Here is a 21,942-nt window from a genome sequence, read left to right as displayed (position 1 = left end):
TGCGGGGAGAGGAGACAGAGAGAGAGAGGAGGAGGAGAGGGAGACAGCAGAGGAGAGAGAAGAGAGGGAGGAGAGAGAGAGGAGGAGAGCAGAGGAGAGGAGGAGAGAGGAGAGGAGAAGACAGAGAGGGGAGGAGACAGAGGAGAGAGAGAGAAAGAGAGGGAGAGAGGAGAGGGGAGGAGAGGACAGAGAGAGAGAGAGGAGAGGAGAGAGAGACAGAGAGGAGAGAGAGGACAGAGAGAGAGAGAGACAGAGAGAGAGGAGAAGAGGAGAGAGAGAGGAGACAGAGGAGAGAGAGGCAGAGGGGAGAGAGAGAGGGAGAGAGAGACAGAGAGAGAGAGAGAGAGGGAGGAGGAGAGAGGACAGAAGAGAGAGAGAGAGGAGAGGGGAGAGAGGAGAGAGAGAGAGGCAGAGAGAGAGAGAGAGAAAAAAGAGGAGAGAAGGAGAGAGCAGAGAAGAGAGAGAGAGGGAGAGAGCAGACAGAGGAGAGCAGAGGAGGAGGAGAGACAGAGGAGAGACAGGAGAGGGAGAGGAGAGAGAGGAGAGAGGAGAGAGAGAGAGACAGAGAGAGAGAGAGAGGAGAGGAGAGAGAGACAGAGGGAGACAGAGGAGGAGAGAGAGGAGAGGAGAGAGACAGAGGAGAGAGAGAGAGAGACAGAGGAGAGAGGAGAGAGAGAGAGAGGAGAGAGGAGCAGAGAGAGGAGAGAGAGAGAGGAGAGAGAGAGAGGGGAGGAGACAGAGAGGACAGAGAGAAGAGAGAGGAGAGGGGGGAGAGAGAGGAGAGAGAGAGAGGAGAGAGAGAGAGGAGACAGAGAGAGGGAGGAGAGGGGAGAGAGAGAGAGGCAGAGAGACAGAGGGGAGAGAGAGAGGGAGAGAGGGAGAGAGAGGGGGAGACAGAGGGGAGAGGGGACAGAGGAGGAGGAGAGGAGAGAGGGAGAGAGGAGAGGAGAGAGAAGAGGGGGAAAGAGAGAGAGGGGGGAGAGGGGGAGAGAGAGAGGAGACCAAAGAAACCGACCAACCGGAACAAAGCCCGCCCCCCCTCCCCCCCCCCCCCCCCCCCTCGGCCCCCCCCCCCTCTCCCCCCTCTCCCCCCCCCCCCCCCCCCCCTTCCGCCCCCCCCCCCCCTCCCCCCCCCCCCCTCCCCCCCCCCCCCCCCCCCCCCCCCCCCTCCCCCCCCCTCTCCTCTCTCTCTCTTTGCTCTCTGTCTGTCTGTCTCTCTATTAATTACAAATGAACAAATCGGGTTTTTTGTGCTTATTTTTGGTAAAAAAAAAAAGTCCTAATATTTGGGAAAAGTTGTAATATTTTGAGACAAAAAGTTGTAACTTTTTGACATAAAAAGTCGTAATAATTTGATAAAGTTGTAATATTAATATTTAAAGAGGCTTCATTATTAGCAGGATCATATATCATATATACAACAGGGAAATGGACACATTTACATACAGTATTAAAGGAACACTCCAACTTATTGGGACTTCATCTTATTCACCGTAACCCCCAGAGTTAGACTAGTCCATACATACCCTTCTCATCTCAGTGCTGTAACGCTGTCTGACGGCTCCAGCATTAGCTTAGCCTAGCACAGAACCTGCAGGTAACTGGTTCCAACTAGCCTACTGCTCCGAATAAGTGACAAAATAACTCCAACATGTTCCTATTTACATGTTGTGATTTGTAGAGTCAGCGTGACATTGCGCTAACCGTAACCTCAGGAACTAATGTGCGGAAGAATATAGTACTTGGGCGGAGTGATATGCTCGCAGCAAGCCTGTCTGAGAATATAGTTCCCGGTTTGTTTACGGATAGAAGATGGCTGTGTCTCATGTTATGTTGACTCTACAAATCACAACATGTAAAAAATATTTTGAGAGAAAAGTCAGAAAATTTTAAGAAAAGTCGTAATATTTTGGGAAATAATTAAAAGTTGTAATATTTTGGGAAAAGTGTAAAAGTTATAATATTTTGAGAGAAAAGACAGAAAATTTTGAGAAAAGTCGTAATATTTTGGGAAAGAATTAAAAGTTGTAATATTTTGGGAAAAGTGTAAAAGTTATAATATTTTGGGGAAAAGTCGTAATATTTTGAGAGAAAAGTCAGAAAATTTTGAGAAGTCGTAATATTTTGGGAAAGAATTAAAAGTTGTAATATTTTGGGAAAAGTGTAAAAGTTATATTTTGGGGAAAAGTCGTAATATTTTGAGATAAAAGTCAGAAAATTTTGAGAGAAAAGTCAGAAAATTTTGAGAAAAGTCGTAATATTTTCGGAAAGAATTAAAAGTTTTAATATTTTGGGAAAAGTGTAAAAGTTATAATATTTTGGGGAAAAGTCGTAATATTTTGAGGAAAAAAAAAAGTCGTAATATTTTGGGAAAGAATTAAAAGTTGTAATATTTTGGGAAAAGTGTAAAAGTTATAATATTTTGGGGAAAAGTCGTAATATTTTGAGGAAAAAAAAGTCGTAATATTTTGGGAAAGAATTAAAAGTTGTAATATTTTGGGGAAAAGTCGTAATATTTTGGGAAAGAATTAAAAGTTGTAATATTTTGAGAGAAAAGTCAGAAAATTTTGAGAAAAGTTGTAATATTTGGGGAAAAGTGTAAAAGTTATAATATTTTGGGGAAAAGTTGCAATATTTTGAGGAAAAAAAAGTTGTAATATTTTGAGGAAAAAAAAGTCGTAATATTTTGGGAAAGAATTAAAAGTTGTAATATTTCGGGGAAAAGTCGTAATATTTTGAGAGAAAAGTCAGAAAATTTCGAGAAAAGTCGTAATATTTTGGGAAATAAAGTTATAATATTTTGGGGAAAAGTCGTAATATTTTGAGAGAAAAGTCAGAACATTTTGAGAAAAGTCGTAATATTTTGGGAAAGAATTAAAAGTTGTAATATTTTGGGAAAAGTGTAAAAGTTATAATATTTTGGGGAAAAGTCGTAATATTTTGAGATAAAAGTCAGAAATTTTGAGAAAAGTCGCAATATTTTGGGAAAGAATTAAAAGTTATAATATTTTGGGGAAAAGTCGTAATATTTTGAGAGAAAAGTCAGAAAATTTTGAGAAGTCGTAATATTTTGGGAAAGAATTAAGTTATATTTTGGGGAAAAGTCAGAAAATTTTGAGAAGTAGTAATATTTTGGGAAAGAATTAAAAGTTGTAATATTTTGGGAAAAGTGTAAAAGTTATAATATTTTGGGGAAATGTCGTAATATTTTGGGAAAATTACGACTTTTTTATAGTATAAATAATATATTTAGAAATTCGTAATATTTTGAGAAAAATTCGTAACCTTTCGAGAAATTCGTAATATTTCGAGAAAAGTCAAAAATCAAGTGTATCTAATGACTTTATAGTTTTATAGAAAGTGTCTCCCTCTCTCCCCCTCTCTCTCCCACTCTCCCCCTCTCTTCTCCCTCCCCCACTCTCCTCCCCTCTCCTCCCCCTCTCCTCCCCCTCTCCTCCCCCTCTCCTCCCCTCTCCCTCCCCCTCCTCCCCCTGTAGCTGAGCAGTCTCCCCAGACTCCTGCAGTGACTTCACGTTCTCCAGGAAGGGTCAGCTGATCCTGAGCGCCGTTGACCCAGCCAGCAGCCCCCCTCTGTCTCCCCCCCTCCTCCCTGACTAATGAATGGCTCGTCTCCGTCCATCAGGCTCCGCCCCCTTCTGACCTCCTCCTGCAGCAATGGATCATCGCCGCCCGCCAAGGTGGGCGGAGCCACAGAAACGCACGCCACGCATACATAAATACATCTGGGTGTATTCAAAGTACTAATACCACACTGTAAACAGTACTCGAGTAAATGTACCTGGTTACATTCCTGTGTGTGTGTGTGTGTGTGTGTGTGTGTGTGTGTGTGTGTCGGTCTCTGCGTGTGTGTGTCTTTGTGTGTGTGTGTGTGTGTGTGTCGGTCTCTGTGCGTCTGTTTCTGTGTGTGTGTGTCTCTGTGTGTGTGTGTGTGTGTGTCTCTGCGTGTGTGTGTGTCTGTCTCTGCGTGTGTGTGTGTCTCTGCGTGTGTGTGTGTCTGTCTCTGCGTGTGTGTGTGTCTCTGCGTGTCTCTGCGTGTGTGTGTGTCTGTCTCTGCGTGTGTGTGTGTCTCTGCGTGTGTGTGTGTGTCTCTGTGTGTGTGTGTGTGTGTCTCTGCGTGTGTCTCTGTGTGTGTGTGTGTGTGTGTGTGTGTGTGTGTGTGTGTGTGTGTGTGTGTGTGTGTGTGTGTGTGTGTGTGTGTGTGTGTGTAGGGCCGTCAAACGGCGCTGTGTCAGCTGACTCGACCTCCGTCCGGCGGTCTGGGCTTCAGCGTTGTGGGTCTGAATCCGGCAGGAAGCGGCAGCAGTCATGGCGTCTTCGTCAAACACATCCAGCCCGGAGGCGTCGCTCACAGGTTAGCTCCATGACTGGCTCCATGACTGGCTCCATGACTGGCTCCATGACTAGCTCCATGACTAGGTCCATGACTAGGTCCATGACTGGCTCCATGACAGGCTCCATGACTGGCTCCATGACAGGCTCCATGACAGGCTCCATGACAGGCTCCATGACTAGATCCATGACTGGCTCCATGACTGGCTCCATGACTAGGTCCATGACTAGGTCCATGACTGGCTCCATGACAGGCTCCATGACTAGATCTATGACCTAGCTACACGGCCCAGGCTCCACGACTGGCTCCAGGACTGGCTCCAGGACTGGCTCCAGGACTGGCTCCATGACTAGATCCATGACTGGCTCCATGACTGGCTCCATGACAGGCTCCATGACAGGCTCCATGACTAGATCTATGACTGGCTCCATGACAGGCTCCATGACAGGCTCCATGACTAGGTCCATGACTAGGTCCATGACAGGCTCCATGACAGGCTCCATGACAGGCTCCATGACTAGATCTATGACTGGCTCCATGACAGGCTCCATGACTAGATCTATGACTGGCTCCACGACTGGCTCCATGACTGGCTCCAGGACTGGCTCCAGGACTGGCTCCAGGACTGGCTCCAGGACTGGCTCCATGACTAGATCCATGACTGGCTCCATGACTGGCTCCATGACTAGGTCCATGACTAGGTCCATGACAGGCTCCATGACAGGCTCCATGACAGGCTCCATGACAGGCTCCATGACTAGATCTATGACTGGCTCCACGACTGGCTCCACGACTGGCTCCAGGACTGGCTCCAGGACTGGCTCCAGGACTGGCTCCATGACTAGCTCCATGACTGGCTCCATGACTAGATCCATGACTGGATCCACGACTGGCTCCACGACTGGCTCCACGACTGGCTCCACGACTAGCTCCACGACTAGCTCAACGGCCCCCCATGACTGGCTCCATGACTAGATCCATGACTGGCTCCACGACTGGCTCCAGGACTGGCTCCCGGCTCCACGACTGGCTCCACGACTGGCTCCACGACTAGATCCATGACTGGCTCCATGACTGGCTCCAGGACTAGCTCCAGGACTAGCTCCATGACTGGCTCCATGACTAGGTCCATGACTAGGTCCATGACTGGCTCCATGACTGGCTCCATGACAGGCTCCATGACAGGCTCCATGACTAGATCCATGACTGGCTCCATGACTGGCTCCATGACTAGGTCCATGACTAGGTCCATGACTAGGTCCATGACTAGGTCCATGACAGGCTCTATGACAGGCTCCATGACAGGCTCCATGACTAGATCTATGACTGGCTCCATGACAGGCTCCATGACAGGCTCCATGACTGGCTCCATGACTAGATCTATGACTGGCTCCAGGACTGGCTCCAGGACTGGCTCCAGGACTGGCTCCATGACTGGCTCCATGACTAGATCTATGACTAGATCCACGACTGGCTCCACGACTGGCTCCACGACTGGCTCCACGACTAGGTCCATGACTGGCTCCATGACTAGATCTATGACTAGATCCACGACTGGCTCCACGACTGGCTCCACGACTGGCTCCACGACTAGGTCCATGACTAGATCCATGACTGGCTCCATGACTAGCTGCATGCTGGCTCCACGACTGGCTCCACGACTAGGTGCATGACTAGATCCATGACTGGCTCCATGACTAGCTGCATGCTGGCTCCACGACTGGCTCCACGACTAGGTGCATGACTAGATCCATGACTAGCTCCATGACTAGGTCCATGACTGGCTCCATGACTAGCTGCATGCTAGCTCCATGCTAGTCATGTTTATGACTAAGGTTCTTTTCTCCAGGCTTTTAAAAATATATTTTTTTTCAATGCTTGTGGCACTTCATTTGACTTGAGAAAAGTCGTAATATTTTGAGAAAAGTCGTAATATTTTGGGAAAGAATTGAAAGTAGTAATATTTTGTGAAAAATGTAAAAGTCATAATCTTTTGGGGAAAATTCATAATATTTTGGCAAAAAAGTACGTCATAATATTTAGAGGAAAAAAAAGTCATATTTTGGGAAAAGTCGTAATATTTTGGGAAAGAAGTAAAAGTTGTAATATATTTGGGAAAAGTGGTAATATTTTGGCAAAAAATGTAAAATTCATATTTTGGGGAAAAGTCATAATATTTTTTTTTTTTAAAGTAAGTCGTAATATTTTGAGGAAAAAAAATCGTTATATTTTGGGAAAAGTCGTAATATTTTGGGAAAAAATTAAAAGTCATATTTTGGGAAAAGTCGTAATATTTTGGGTAAAGTCGTAATATTTTGGCAAAAAAGTAAAAGTCATAATATTTTGGGAAAAGTTGTAAAAGTTGTAACATTTTGGGAAAAGTCGTAATATTTTGAGAAAAGTCGTGATATTTTGAGAAAAGTCGTAATATTTTGGCAAAAAAGTAAAAGTCATATTTTGGGAAAAGTCGTAAAAGTTGTAAAATTTTGGGAAAAGTCGTGATATTTTGAGAAAAGTCGTAATATTTTGGGAAAAGTCGTATTATTTGGGAAAAAAGTAAAAGTCTTATTTTGGGAAAAGTCGTAATATTTTGGGAAAGAAGTAAAAGTTGTAATAGTTTTGGGAAAAGTCGTAATATTTTGGGAAATGTAATATTTTGGCAAAAAAGTAAGTCATATTTTGGGAAAAGTCGTAATATTTTGGGAAAGAAGTAAAAGTTGTAATAGTTTGAGAAAAGTCGTAATATTTTGGGAAAGAAGTAAAAGTTGTAATAGTTTGAGAAAAGTCGTAATATTTTGGGAAAGAAGTAAAAGTTGTAATAGTTTGACAAAAGTCGTAATATTTTGAGAAAGAAGTAAAAGTTGTAATAGTTTGAGAAAAGTCGTAATATTTTGGGAAAGAAGTAAAAGTTGTAATAGTTTGACAAAAGTCGTAATATTTTGGGAAAGAAGTAAAAGTTGTAATAGTTTGAGAAAAGTCGTAATATTTTGGGAAAGAAGTAAAAGTTGTAATAGTTTGAGAAAAGTTGTAATATTTTGGGAAAAGTCGTAATATTTTCAGAAAAAGTCGTAATCTGACTATCTTTCCCGACTTTCTTTAATAAAAGGGATTCTGTAGGAGGTTATTGTGAACTCCTGTGTGGCGTTCAATGTTCAATGTTCAATTTATCTATAAAGCACATATTAATACAATAAAAGTTGACCACAGTGCTGTACAAAAAATAAAATAAAACAATATTCAAGACCTTTAAATTCCGGACCTTGCCACTAGTAAATACTACTAAAATCCTCTCACATCATTAACGCAGCACTCATAGATGATCAAAAGCCAGAGGTGAAAAAGTAAGCTTTCAAATCGTCGTTTAAACTCTATAAGAGAGGAGCATTCCCTGATATAAGGAGGTAAACTATTCCACAGCCTTCTGGTTTTTGTGTCTTCAGGGACGGGCGTCTGCAGGAGAGGGACCAGATCCTGGTGATAAACGGTAGTCCTCTGGAGCCGGGCATCGGCCACCAGCAGGCGCTGGCGCTGCTGCAGCAGACCGGAGACGGCGTGGAGCTGGTGGTGGCGAGGGACCGCCCGCTCAACGCGTCGGCAGCACCGCCATCGCCACCATCGTTACCGGCCACGGACGCCATCGGCACGGTAGGGAACGCCGCCAGAGACAGACTGATACAGGACCTATAGACTGATACAGGACCTATAGACTGATACAGGATCTATAGACTGATACAGGACCTATAGACTGATACAGGACCTATAGACTAATACAGGACCTATAGACTAATACAGGACCTATAGACTAATATAGGACCTATAGACTAATACAGGACCTATAGACTAATATAGGACCTATAGACTAATACAGGACCTATAGACTAATATAGGACCTATAGACTGATACAGGACCTATAGACTGATACAGGACCTATAGACTGATACAGGATCTATAGACTGATACAGGACCTATAGACTGATACAGGATCTATAGACTGATACAGGACCTATAGACTGATACAGGACCTATAGACTAATATAGGACCTATAGACTGATACAGGACCTATAGACTGATACAGGATCTATAGACTGATACAGGACCTATAGACTGATACAGGACCTATAGACTAATACAGGACCTATAGACTGATACAGGACCTATAGACTGATACAGGACCTATAGACTGATACAGGACCTATAGACTGATACAGGATCTATAGACTGATACAGGACCTATAGACTGATACAGGACCTATAGACTAATACAGGACCTATAGACTAATACAGGACCTATAGACTAATACAGGACCTATAGACTAATACAGGACCTATAGACTAATATAGGACCTATAGACTAATACAAGACCTATAGACTAATATAGGACCTATAGACTGATACAGGACCTATAGACTGATACAGGATCTATAGACTGATACAGGACCTATAGACTGATACAGGACCTATAGACTAATACAGGACCTATAGACTGATACAGGATCTATAGACTGATACAGGACCTATAGACTGATACAGGACCTATAGACTAATACAGGACCTATAGACTGATACAGGACCTATAGACTAATACAGGACCTATAGACTAATACAGGACCTATAGACTGATACAGGACCTATAGACTGATACAGGACCTATAGACTGATACAGGACCTATAGACTGATACAGGACCTATAGGCTGATACAGGACCTATAGGCTGATACAGGACCTATAGACTGATACAGGACCTATAGGCTAATACAGGACCTATAGACTGATACAGGACCTATAGGCTAATACAGGACCTTTAGGCTAATACAGGACCTTTAGGCTAATACAGGACCTTTAGGCTAATACAGGACCTATAGGCTAATACAGGACCTATAGGCTAATACAGGACCTTTAGGCTAATACAGGACCTTTAGGCTAATACAGGACCTTTAGGCTAATACAGGACCTATAGACTAATACAGGACCTATAGACTGATACAAGACCTATAGACTAATACAGGACCTATAGACTGATACAGGACATATAGACTGATACAGGACCTATAGACTAATACAGGACCTACAGGACCTATAGACTGATACAGGACCTATAGACTAATACAGGACCTATAGACTAATACAAGACCTATAGACTAATACAGGACCTATAGACTGATACAGGACCTCCATGGTCAAATCAACATAGAGGAAACACTGGAGAGAAACGTATAAAAGAAAGAAAGTAAAGAAAGACACGAAAGCCTCTGAACTGTCCCTTTAAATGTGGAGGAGAAGTCGCAGTATAACTCCAGATGGGAGCTGCATACTGTGATACTAAAGTTTTACTGTCAGTTGTTGGAGAGAACCCGAAAAAAAACCTCCAAAGCGTCCCATTTTATGTTAAAAACAAACCAACGAACGAACGATAAACGATAATAAAAATCAGCCTTATTTGGTGTCAGCTTTTCTCCTTTTTGGAAGAAAACATGAAAGAAAATGGAAGTCTGAGTTTGCACATTTGTTAGTTGTTGAAGTTTGATGGTTCAGATACAATTACACACACACACAGACACACACACACACACACACACACACACACACACAGACACACAGACACACACACACGCCCACACACACACAGACTCACACGCACATACAGACATACACACACACGCACGCACACATGCATGCACACAGACGCACAGACACAGACACACACACAGACATACAGACGCGCACACACACACACATACAGACAGACACACACACACAGACACAAAAACACACAGACACACACACACACAGAAATAACACACACCACAACAGTCACACACACAGACACACACACAACAAAAACACACACAGACATACACAAAAACACAGACACAGAAACACACACACACAGACACACAAACAGACAGACAGAAACACAACAACATACAAAAACAAAAACACAACGCAACACAACAACACAAAATACACACAACAATACAAAATACCATCATCATCAATCATAAACATCTATCAATATTAAATAAAACACACACAACAACAACAACACACACATATATCAATACATAACACACAGACACACATCACGGACAGATGACAGATAACCGCTGCTCACCCTGAACAGGCCCTGATGCATATCCACTCAGAAGTGCATGACTTGAGGGATATGATCATCCATGGACAAGGAGTCATTGACATTGAAAGGATTGATAAATCTTTTAGTGCAATATTAGGAAATCAAGTTAGTGCGGACTTAGCGCTGTCCCGACAATACGTGAAGTCTACGGAGATGGAGAAACGCAGACACGGATCCAGAGGAAGGAGGAGAGGAGGAGAGGAGAGAAGGAGGAAAAGAGAGGAAGAAGAGACAAAAGGAGGAAGGAGAAGAGCACAAAGAAGCCAACGAATGAGGCACAAGGGCACAAGGACCAAGGACCGAAGAAATGGCCCAAGGAAGGAAAAGACAACCCACTGGACATGGAGCGGGACAGGAAAGAAGGACATGCCAGGACAGCCGGAGCCCTAGAATCATGATTCACACGCCCCAGCACACACAAGGAAGAACATGGACCGAACACACAAAAGGAAATGAGGACATGGAGGTGGACGGACAGACCAGGACCAAGGACATGGAAGGACCACACAACAGGAACCAGGAAGACCAACACAGGAAACACATGGACCAGAAACAGAAGACAGACAGGACCCACAGCAGGAAATGGACAACACACAGATAACCCAGGAACACAGACAGACACAGAAGACAGACACAGACAGAGCCCACATGGACACAGACCGAGAACACACAGACAGCCCCACACATGGACAGACACAGACACCCAGGAAGACAGACAGCACAGTGGACCACACACCGAGAACTGGACAACTGAACGGAAGGACCCAAACGGACACACACAGGAAGGACCAGAACGGAAAATCCCGACCACACACAGGACAGGACCAAGGAACACACACACAAAGGTGGACACAAGAATATGGACCAAAAGGACCAAATGGACAAAGGACCCCACGAAGGAAAAAGGAGAAGGACACAGGAAGGAAGGACCAGGCATGGAAGGACTAAAGGTGGAAGGAAGAAGGACAGAATGGAAAAGTGGACTGGGTGGAAGGTATGGATGAAGAATGGATGGACTGAACACGAAGAAAAAGAAGGAAGACCATAAAGGAAGGACAGAAGAATGGACGAAATGGAAGGACACGGGACTTGGCAGGACATAGGAATGGTGGACTACAACACGAAGGACCACAGTGGACGTAAAATATGGACATAAAAGGACTGGAATAGTGGAATGAAAGGAAGGGATGGAGGAATGGAATGGTGGAAGGAAGGTGGATAAAAGGAAGGGATGGAATGGAAGGAATGGAAGGAATGGTGGACATAGTGGAAGGGATGAATGGGGCACGGACGGTATGGTGTTAATCATTGCAGAATTGACGGTAAAAAGGGACCAAAAGCAGTGATCGACGGTAAGCAATGGTAATACGACGGTTATGAACTGGATCGGTGGTAAAGGACCAAACGTGAAATTTAAAGCTGGCTTAATTCCAAAAAGTGACCAAAGGTGACGCAAAAGCGACCGCAAGCAATGCAAAAAGGCTTAATCGACAAAGGCAACGAAAGGTGACGAAAAGTGACCAAAGGGCGGTACGACCACAAAGGTGACGGGGTGGCAATAAAAGGCGAAGACAGAAGTCGACGGTATGGACCAAAACCAGAAATAAAAGGCCACCTAAAAAAGCGACCAAACGTGACAAAAAGGGACCAAAAAGGTGACGCAAAAGGGGCCAAAAGGTTTAATTTACAGAACTGGACGAAAAGTGACCAAACTGCAGAAGCGGAAAGGCTTAATCAAAAAAGGCAACAACCCACCCACCCATGTCGATCAAAAGGCCGCACAAAAAAAGGTGACAAAAAAAGGAGCGCAAGGACCTATTAGAAGTTTAATTTTAAAAGGACCAAAAGGCGAAAAGGCTTAACGAAAAAAGTGACCAAAAGGACGGGTGGCAAAATGCGCACTAATAAAGCAACGTAAAAAGTGACCAAAAAGGTGACGGGGTAAGGGGGCTTAAAAAGGTATCGCACAGAATTGACCTAAAAAGGACCAAAACACCTGGCTGTGCTACGGTAAAAAGGGCATTAACCACAAAGGTGATCTAAAAAGTACGGTACAATACCTAATAAAAGGCAACTAAAAGTGACCAAAACGAAAGCCGGGTGCTGGGCTTAATTTTAAAAAGTGACCGCGCGACGAAAAGCATGCACGAATAAAGGCAAACTAAAAAGTGACCACAACACCCACAAAAGGTGAGAAAAGGCCATTAACCCACAAAGGTGATCTAAAATTCATGGAAAAGGCGACGACAAAGGCAACGAAAAGCGGACCAAAACGTGAAATGCAGAGAAAGCGACCAAAACGAAATTTTAAAAGGCTTAATTTATAAAGGCAACAACCCACCCACCTGGCGTTGATCTAAAAGGCTAAAAGGTGACAAAAGGGGATAAAAGGCTTAATGGCTGCGAAGCCGGACGAAAAGTGACCAAAAAGGGCGGGCGACAAAGGCAACGGGGTGCGACCAAAAGGCGGGCGCATAAAGGGGCGAAAAGGCTTAATTTAATAAAAGCAACGGTAAGTGACCAAAAGCATAAAGGGGCTTAAAAGGCTTAATTTACAAAAAGCAACTAAAAGTGACCAAAAAGGTGACCAAAAGGTAAGTAAAAGGCGATTTGGCTGAGAATTGACGAAAAAGTGACCAAAAGATGTGTGGCGAAAAGAATGAAAACGGCAAATAATTTACTGAAAAGTCCGATAAAAGGTGGCAGAAAAGACTAAAACGTATTAATAAAAGGCTTAATTAAAAAAGTGACCAAAAGGTGACTAAAAGTGACCGCAAAAAGTGAAAGGCCATAAGTGTTACGAATTAGCAACGGAAAAGTGACTCACAATACGCAAGTACAGGTGGCGAAAAAGGTCGACACCACAAAGGTGACGAAAAAGGGGGCGAAAAGGCGACAAAAAGGCAAACAACCTACCTACCTATGTTGACAAAAAGGCGACAAAAAAGGTGACAAAAAAGGAGGCGAAAAGGTGACGACAGAAGCGACGAAAAAGTGACGAAAACACGACAAAAGGTGGCAAAAATGCAACACCACAAAGGTGACGAAAAAGGGGTAAAAAGGCTGCACAGAAGCGACGGTAGTGACCAAAACGTAGCTTAAAAAGGCTACCGAAAAGTGACCAAAAACGGGTTACGAAAAGTGAAGGGGCGAAAAGGCTGAATTAACGTGCCTTATATTTCGGGAATAAACTGAATATTTTTAATATTGCTTGTTATAATACTGTTAGTCTATATCAGGGAACTTAAATGTAGTTGAAAAAAACCCATCTTGCAGCATAATCTTGGTTAAAACAACCTGATTTAATGCAACTTCAGTTGAATGTCCTCCCTATATTCGTCAATGACACGCACGCAGTAATCAGCATATAGGCTACTACATACTGGCCAACATTTAGTTTTTAAAATACAAGGGTTTTTGTGTTGTTTTATTGAGGGATAATCCATAACCCATTGCTATTAACCTGTGTGTGTGTTAATTGTATAGCCCACATGTTCTTGATAGGCTGGAAACAGTAGACAGCGCTGATGGTTAGCTTAGCACGCATATAACCATAACCATAGTAAATCAAAGGCAGCATGCTGGCTACCTTGATATGTTTAGATAAAGGTCAATGGTTTGGGCTACTGCTTAGCCTACTAAAAGTGACCAAAAGGTAGCGAAAAGGCGACGAAAAAGGCAACAACCTACCTACCTATGTTGACGAAAAGGCGACAAAAAAGGTGACAAAAAAGGAGGCGAAAAGGTGACAAAAAAGGAGGCGAAAAGGTGACATGAAGGGGGCTTGCAGATGCATGTGCAGGTGAACTCAAAGTTCCCCTACAGTTGATTCTTGGGGGAAATACAGACCAACTTGTGTTTCTGTTACCGTGTAGCTGACCTCTTCCTGAGTCCCTTTTCTCTAACCGAATCATCGAATCGAGTCAATCACATCAGTTAATAAATCACAATCACATGGGGGCGTGGAAATCGAGAGCTGGTCAACGATGGATCTGGTTTGGGTTTCGGCATCGTGGGAGGGAGGGCGACTGGCGTGGTGGTCCGGACGCTCCTCCCAAACAGCGTGGCTGACAAGGTACGTTCGGCCAACGGTGTTATATCGTAAGTAGGGACGCACCGAATCCGGAAATTTTTGGGGTTGGGCTGAATCCTGAACCCCCTGGTTGAGATGGTCCTGACTCCTCCTCCCATCCTCAGTCCATCAACACAGTGAACACATGAAGGAAGTCAACAGGGACTGGTGTGTGTGTGTGTGTGTGTGTGTGTGTGTGTGTGTGTGGTGGTGTGTGTGGTGTGTGTGTGTGTGTGTGTGTGTGTGTGTGTGTGTGTGTGTCTGTCTGTCTGTCTGTCTGTCTGTCTGTCGTGTTTCTCTGTGTCTGTCTGTCTGTGTGTGTGTGTCCCTGTGTGGGTGTGTGTGTGTGTGTGTGTGTGTCTCTGTGTGTGTCTGTGTTTCTCTGTGTGTGTGTGTGTCTGCGTATGTGTCTGTCTGTCTGTCTGTCTGTGTGTGTGTGTGTGTGTGTCTGCGTGTTTCTCTGTGTGTGTGTGTTTCTGTCTGTCTGTGTGTGTGTCTGTCTGTCTGTGTGTGTCTGTCTGTCTGTGTGTTTCTCTGTGTGTGTCTGTCTGTCTGTCTGTGTGTGTCTGTCTGTCTGTGTGTGTTTATCTGTGTGTGTCTGTGTGTGTTTCTCTGTGTTTGTCTGTGTGTTTATCTGTGTCTGTCTGTGTGTGTGTGTCTGTGTGTGTGTTTCTCTGTGTGTGTGTGTGTGTGTGTGTGTGTGTGTCTGTCTGTCTGTGGTTCTCTGTGTCTGTGTGTGTGTCTGTGTGTGTGTGTTTTTGTGTGACTGTGTGTGTGTGTGTCTCCCATGTTCTTTCTGACCACGGTGGGAGATCTGGAGCAGGAGAAGTTAACCCTCTCCTTGATTTCATGTTTATGGAGAAGGAGAACCAGGAAATGAGTTGGGGCTGGGGGGGGAAATGCAACACTGTGTGTGTGTGTGTGTGTGTGTTGGCTCTCATGCTTCGCTCTCCTCCAATCAGGACGGGCGTCTCCGCACAGGTGACCACATCCTTCGCATCGGGGCGACGCCCACCACTGGCCTCTCCAGCGACCAGGTGGTCAAAGTGCTGCAGGGCTGTGGCAGTTACGTGACGCTGCTGATCGCCAGGGATCCCCGGGGTCAGAGGTCAGCAGGCCCGCCTCCGCCGCCACCTCCTGACTCCGCCCCCGTCTCCTCCTTACCCCCCGGGCCTCCAAACCTGCCGCAACGCCGCCACAGCAAGACGGTGAGCAGTCACAACAATCACCACCATCACCAGTACCACCAGACTCCATGTAAATAATCAGGACTTTTAGCGTGTATAGAGCCAGCATATCTCCACCAGACTCCATGTAAATAATCAGGACTTTTAGCGTGTATAGAGCCAGCATATCTCCACCAGACTCCATGTAAATAATCAGGACTTTTAGCGTGTATAGAGCCAGCATATCTCCACCAGACTCCATGTAAATAATCAGGACTTTAGCGTGTATAGAGCCAGCATATCTCCACCAGACTCCATGTAAATAATCAGGACTTTTAGTGTATAGAGCCAGCATATCTCCACCAGACTCCATGTAAATAATCAGGACTTTTAGCGCGTGTATAGAGCCAGCATATCTCCACCAGACTCCATGTAAATAATCAGGACTTTAGCGTGTATAGAGCCAGCATATCTCCACCAGACTCCATGTAAATAATCAGGACTTTTAGCGTGTATAGAGCCAGCATATCTCCACCAGACTCCATGTAAATAATCAGGACTTTTAGCGTGTATAGAGCCAGCATATCTCCACCAGACTCCATGTAAATAATCAGGACTTTTAGTGTGTATAGAGCCAGCATATCTCCACCAGACTCCATGTAAATAATCAGGACATTTAGCGTGTATAGAGCCAGCATATCTCCACCGGACTCCATGTAAATAATCAGGACTTTTAGCGTGTATAGAGCCAGCATATCTCCACCAGACTCCATGTAAATAATCAGGACTTTTAGCGTGTATAGAGCCAGCAATTTTTCCCAATTTCAAATGATGTCCCCAAAGGACAATTTTGTCAACATTTGTTTTATCTAAAAAGATACATGTATCTGTTTGTTCATCTCCCTTCAATTGTATTGCTGCAAAATGGGGATTGTCAAGCAGACAGACTGATCAACACATATATCATAAAAGATCCATACTTGGCGTCTGTGTATCGATACAGTATTGCCACGAAAAATATCGCGATACTATGCAGTATCGATCTTTTCCCCCCACCCCTAGTGGACGCCCATTAATGGTACATTTGCAGCTTGTTTCTATATTATTATTTGTATTATTTTTCAAAATACAGGAAAAAATCTGCAAAATAAAACTCTATAAAATCAGTTTCTTTTTGAACAATGCACATATTGTGTGTGTGTGTGTGTGTGTGTGTGTGTGTGTGTGTGTGTGTGTGTGTGTGTGTGTGTGTGTGTGTGTGTGTGTGTGTGTGTGTGTGTGTGTGTGTGTGTGTGTGTGTGTGTTTCAGCCCAACCTGGAGGGGTACGAAGTTCACGAGGTCCCTCTCAGCAGGAACGACGGCCAGAGTCTCGGCATCTCCATCATCGGCTACAACCCTCTGACCAGCTCCGGTAGAGCAGCTCATTCACACACGACTAGGGCGACCAGATGTCCCGAAAAAATTCGGGACAGTCCCGAAATCCAAGCAGTTGTCCCGAATCCCGAATCCTGGCCTAATTGTCCCGAAAATTAGAGAAAAGTCTCAAGAGCAAGACTCTGGAGTGTAGTTATAGTCCGATTGAACATTAAAAAACTGTCCATGGTGGTTTTTAACTGAGTCGTCCTGCAGCTGCAGCTCCCGTCACCACTTGAGTTCATGATTTTAATGATTTTTTATTTGTATTTTCGGGTTTACAAGACAAGTTGAGTTTCTGAATAAAAATAATAACATGAATTTCAAAACACCGCACCAAAATAATTTGAGTACCGGGCAGCCACGAGAAGCAGTGATTGGATTGGATGTTGCTGCTGTTAAAGAGCAGACATGACAGTCAGTTGAATTCCTGAATAAAAATAATTATTTTCGTCCCGAATTTGACCCATTCTCATCTGGTCACCCTACACACGACTACCTGTCAAAGTTAACCCCTCGTCTTGTCTTCTCGGTCCAAATTTAAAACTGAAATTGGTCGACACTTTTTCCGAAGTTTTTCTCACTTTTTTCCAACTTTTTGTCTTTTTTTTTTTGCGCTTTTTAATATCTATTTTTTTATATCTATTTTGTCCATTTTTTTTTCAATGTTCTTGTATCATTTCCAAAAATGCTATAAAAATGTTAGCCTGGGAAAAACCCTGACAAACTTCCGGCAAATTTGAGATTTACTCTGCAAGTCAGTCTGGCCAAGAAGCCCATTCAAGCCCATTTCCAATTTATCCAACTTTTTCTTTACACAAATGTGGTATAGAAAACTTTTGAAAACACAAAATTTTAAAAAGTTCTCTGTGTGTGTCTCTCTCGGTTCCCAAAGTAACCTAAATTATCCTGTTGTCTGTGTGTCTCTTTCGGTTCCCAATGTAACCTAAACTATCCTGTTGTCTGTGTGTCTCTCTCGGTTCCCAAAGTAACCTAAACTATCCTGTTCTCTGTGTGTCTCTCTCTTGGTTCCCAAAGTAACCTAAACTATCTTGTTCTCTGTGTGTCTCTCTCGGTTCCCAAAGTAACCTAAACTATCTTGTTCTCTGTGTGTCTCTCTCTCGGTTCCCAAAGTAACCTAAACTATCTTGTTCTCTGTGTCTCTCTCTCTCGGTTCCCAAAGTAACCTAAACTATCCTGTTCTCTGTGTGTCTCTCTCTCGGTTCCCAAAGTAACCTAAACTGTCCTGTTCCCCCTTGTGTCTCTCTTGGTTCCCAAAGTAACCTAAACTGTCCTGTTCTCTGTATGTCTCTCTCTTGGTTCCCAAAGTAACCTAAACTATCCTGTTCTCTGTGTGTCTCTCTCGGTTCCCAAAGTAGCCTAAACTGTCCTGTTCTCTGTGTGTCTCTCTCTCGGTTCCCAAAGTAACCTAAACTATCCTGTTGTCTGTGTGTCTCTCTCGGTTCCCAAAGTAACCTAAACTGTCCTGTTCTCTGTGTGTCTCTCTCTCGGTTCCCAAAGTAACCTAAACTATCGTGTGTGTGTGTGTGTGTGTGTGTGTGTGTGTGTGTGTGTGTGTGTGTGTGTGTGTGTGTGTGTGTGTGTGTGTGTGTGTGTGTGTGTGTGTGTGTGTGTGTGTGTGTGTGTGTGTGTGTGTGTGTGTGTGTGTGTGTGTGTGTGTGTGTGTGTCTCGGTTCAGATGCAGTCGGTGTGTTTGTGAAACACGTGGTTCCCGGCAGCGCTGCAGACCAGAGCGGAAACATCAGGGTCCACGACCGCCTGCTCGCTGTAAGAGTTCATATTTAACCCTTAATGTTTACCTAGTGGAGTAACTAAAGTAACTAGTAACTAAAGTAACTAGTAACTAAAGCTGTAACAGATGAATGTAGCGGAGTAACTAAAGTAACTAGTAACTAAAGCTGTAACAGATGAATGTAGCGGAGTAACTAAAGTAACTAGTAACTAAAGCTGGAACAGATGAATGTAGCGGGAGTAACTAAAGTAACTAGTAACTAAAGCTGGAACAGATGAATGTAGAGGAGTAACTAAAGTAACTAGTAACTAAAGCTGGAACAGATGAATGTAGCGGAGTAACTAAAGTAACTAGTAACTAAAGTAACTAGTAACTAAAGCTGTAACAGATGAATGTAGAGGAGTAACTAAAGTAACTAGTAACTAAAACTGTAACAGATTAATGTAGTGGAGTAACTAAAGTAACTAGTAACTAAAGCTGTAACAGATGATTGTAGCGGAGTAACTAAAGTAACTAGTAACTAAAGTTGTAATAGATGAATGTAGCGGAGTAACTAAAGAAACTAGTAACTAAAGCTGGAACAGATGAATGTAGTGGAGTAACTAAAGTAACTAGTAACTAAAGCTGTAACAGATGAATGTAGCGGAGTAACTAAAGTAACTAGTAACTAAAGCTGTAACAGATGAATGTAGTGGAGTAACTAAAGTAACTAGTAACTAAAGCTGTAACAGATGAATGTAGCGGAGTAACTAAAGTAACTAGTAACTAAAGCTGTAACAGATGAATGTAGTGGAGTAACTAAAGTAACTAGTAACTAAAGTTGTAACGATGAATGTAGCGGAGTAACTAAAGTAACTAGTAACTAAAGCTGGAACAGATGAATGTAGCAGAGTAACTAAAGTAACTAGTAACTAAAGCTGGAACAGATGAATGTAGTGGAGTAACTAAAGTAACTAGTAACTAAAGCTGGAACAGATGAATGTAGAGGAGTAACTAAAGTAACTAGTAACTAAAGCTGGAACAGATGAATGTAGCGGAGTAACTAAAGTAACTAGTAACTAAAGCTGTAACAGATGAATGTAGCGGAGTAACTAAAGCTGTAACAGATTAATGTAGTGGAGGAAAAAGTGTGTGTTTGTGTCTTTCTGTGTGTGTGTTGACACCAAAATCAGGCTGATTAGTTTTTTAATTGTTTAATCTCTCTCTGTCTCTCTCTCTCTCTCTCCCTCTCTCTCTCTCTCTCTCTCTCTCTCTCTCTCTCTCTTCTCTCTCTTTTTTTTTTTTTTTTTTTTTTTCTTTTTTTTTTTTTCTTTCTGTCTCTCTCTTTCTCTCTCTCTCTCTCTCTCTCTCTCTCTCTTGTGGTGTCCTACATGCACCCCTCCTTTTTCTCTTCTCTCTCTTTCTCTTCTTTCCTGGCCATCGCTCTCCCTGGTGATGGTCTCCCGCCATTCCCTGTGCCTTACCTCTCCTCTCTTCTCTCTCTTCTCCTTTCTCTCTCTCTCTCTGCTCCTCTACCTCCCTCTGTCTCTCCTCCTCTCTCCTCTCCTCTCCTCCTCCCTCTCTCTCCTCTCTCTCTCTCTCTCTCTCTCCTCTCCTCTCTCTCCTCTCTCTCTCTCTCCTCTCTCTCCTCTCTCCTCTCTTTCCTCTCCCTCCTCTCTCCTCCCTCCCTCCTCTCTCTCTCTCTCTCTCTCTCTCTCTCTCCCTCCTCATGTCTCTCCTCTCTCCCTCTCCTCTCCCTCCCTCCCTCTCTTTCTCTCTATCTCCCTCTCTTTCTCTCTCTCTCTCTCTCTCCTTCCCTCCCTCCTCATGTCTCTCCTCCTCCCTCCCTCTCTCTCTCTCCTCCTTTCCTCTCTCTCTTTCATGTATTCAGCTGTCCTGTCAATAAAGGCCTAAAAATGCCTCCAAAGAAGTCATCAAAGAGTAGTAGTAGTTAGTGCTCTTTTGATGTCCCAATCTCAATGTTTTGATGCTTTCTTTTTCAACATTTTCTTTTCATCATTTTTATCGTTTTTTGCCCCAATATCTTTGTCCCTTCGGCTGACATTTTGTCACTTTTCTTCGACATTTAAAGTGCCCATATCATGAAAAAAAAAATCACTTTTTCTGGTGATTTGGGGTGTTATTTTGGGTCTCTGGTGCTTCCACACACATACACACTTTACACTGATTTTAAAGAAATACCAACAAACCAGAGCATGTTTCTCTCCCATCCAGGGAAATGCTGTGTGGACTAGCTCAGACCTTCCTCCGCAGCTCTGTGGAGGAGGAAGGTCTGGCCACGCAAGACTAATATTTCACTAACTTCATGATTATGTCGTATTAAAACAATAATCGGCTCCTGTGAGGGAAGTTAGACTCTGAAAGTTCAGCTTCCCTTCCTCCCTATTACCTGTCTGCAGCCTCTCGCCCAGATTAAGATGACAAATATGTTTACAACTCGGTGCAATTTTCTCCCAAAAAACTTCCCCGCTGCGAGTCCACAGAGATTAATTCACCTGCTCCAGGGTCATTTTATTTATTTATTTGTAAGTCTCGCTATCGGCCGGCAGCCTGCACTGGTCAGCGTCCAGGCCACAGAGGAACAAGTGATTTTTTTTGTTTGTTTTTTTTTTAATAAAAAGGAAGGAGTGCAGGGCTCTTATCTCCCCCAGACGTCTTTTTATTTCATTACCCAGAAAGCACTGCTTCCGGCGGGCTCGTTCGCGCGGCTGTGATGAACCTGACAGCGAAGTAAAGCTCTGTTTTAGATCAGAGGCGCCCGAATTCTACCGTGTGTATGGCCCAGTATTAATCTGGATGGAAGGCCGAAAAATTACATTACGTTAAAATGAGAGGAGCACATACACACTCACACACACACACACACACACACACACACACACACACACACACACACACACTGACACACACTGGCATACAACCACACACACATACAACCACACACACATACAACCACACACACACACACACACACACACACTGAGCACACACACACACACACACACTGACACACAACACACACAACCACACACACACACACACACACATAC

General features: G+C 43.8%; 1 protein-coding gene across 1 annotated transcript in view; it reads left to right on the top strand.

Moving 5' to 3' along the window:
* Window positions 1–21,942, top strand: part of patj (PATJ crumbs cell polarity complex component) — a 38,819-nt gene that overhangs the window by 5,524 nt on the left and 11,353 nt on the right. The window contains 7 exon segments of the mRNA XM_039811443.1: window positions 3,644–3,695; window positions 4,228–4,372; window positions 7,792–7,968; window positions 14,424–14,562; window positions 15,522–15,767; window positions 17,035–17,137; window positions 18,839–18,927. Of these exon segments, the coding sequence (XP_039667377.1) occupies window positions 3,644–3,695; window positions 4,228–4,372; window positions 7,792–7,968; window positions 14,424–14,562; window positions 15,522–15,767; window positions 17,035–17,137; window positions 18,839–18,927 (951 nt within the window).

The sequence above is a fragment of the Perca fluviatilis genome, chromosome 9 (genome assembly GCF_010015445.1).
Source record: "Perca fluviatilis chromosome 9, GENO_Pfluv_1.0, whole genome shotgun sequence".
NCBI lineage: Eukaryota > Metazoa > Chordata > Actinopteri > Perciformes > Percidae > Perca > Perca fluviatilis.
This window is presented reverse-complemented; position numbering and strand designations above follow the sequence as displayed.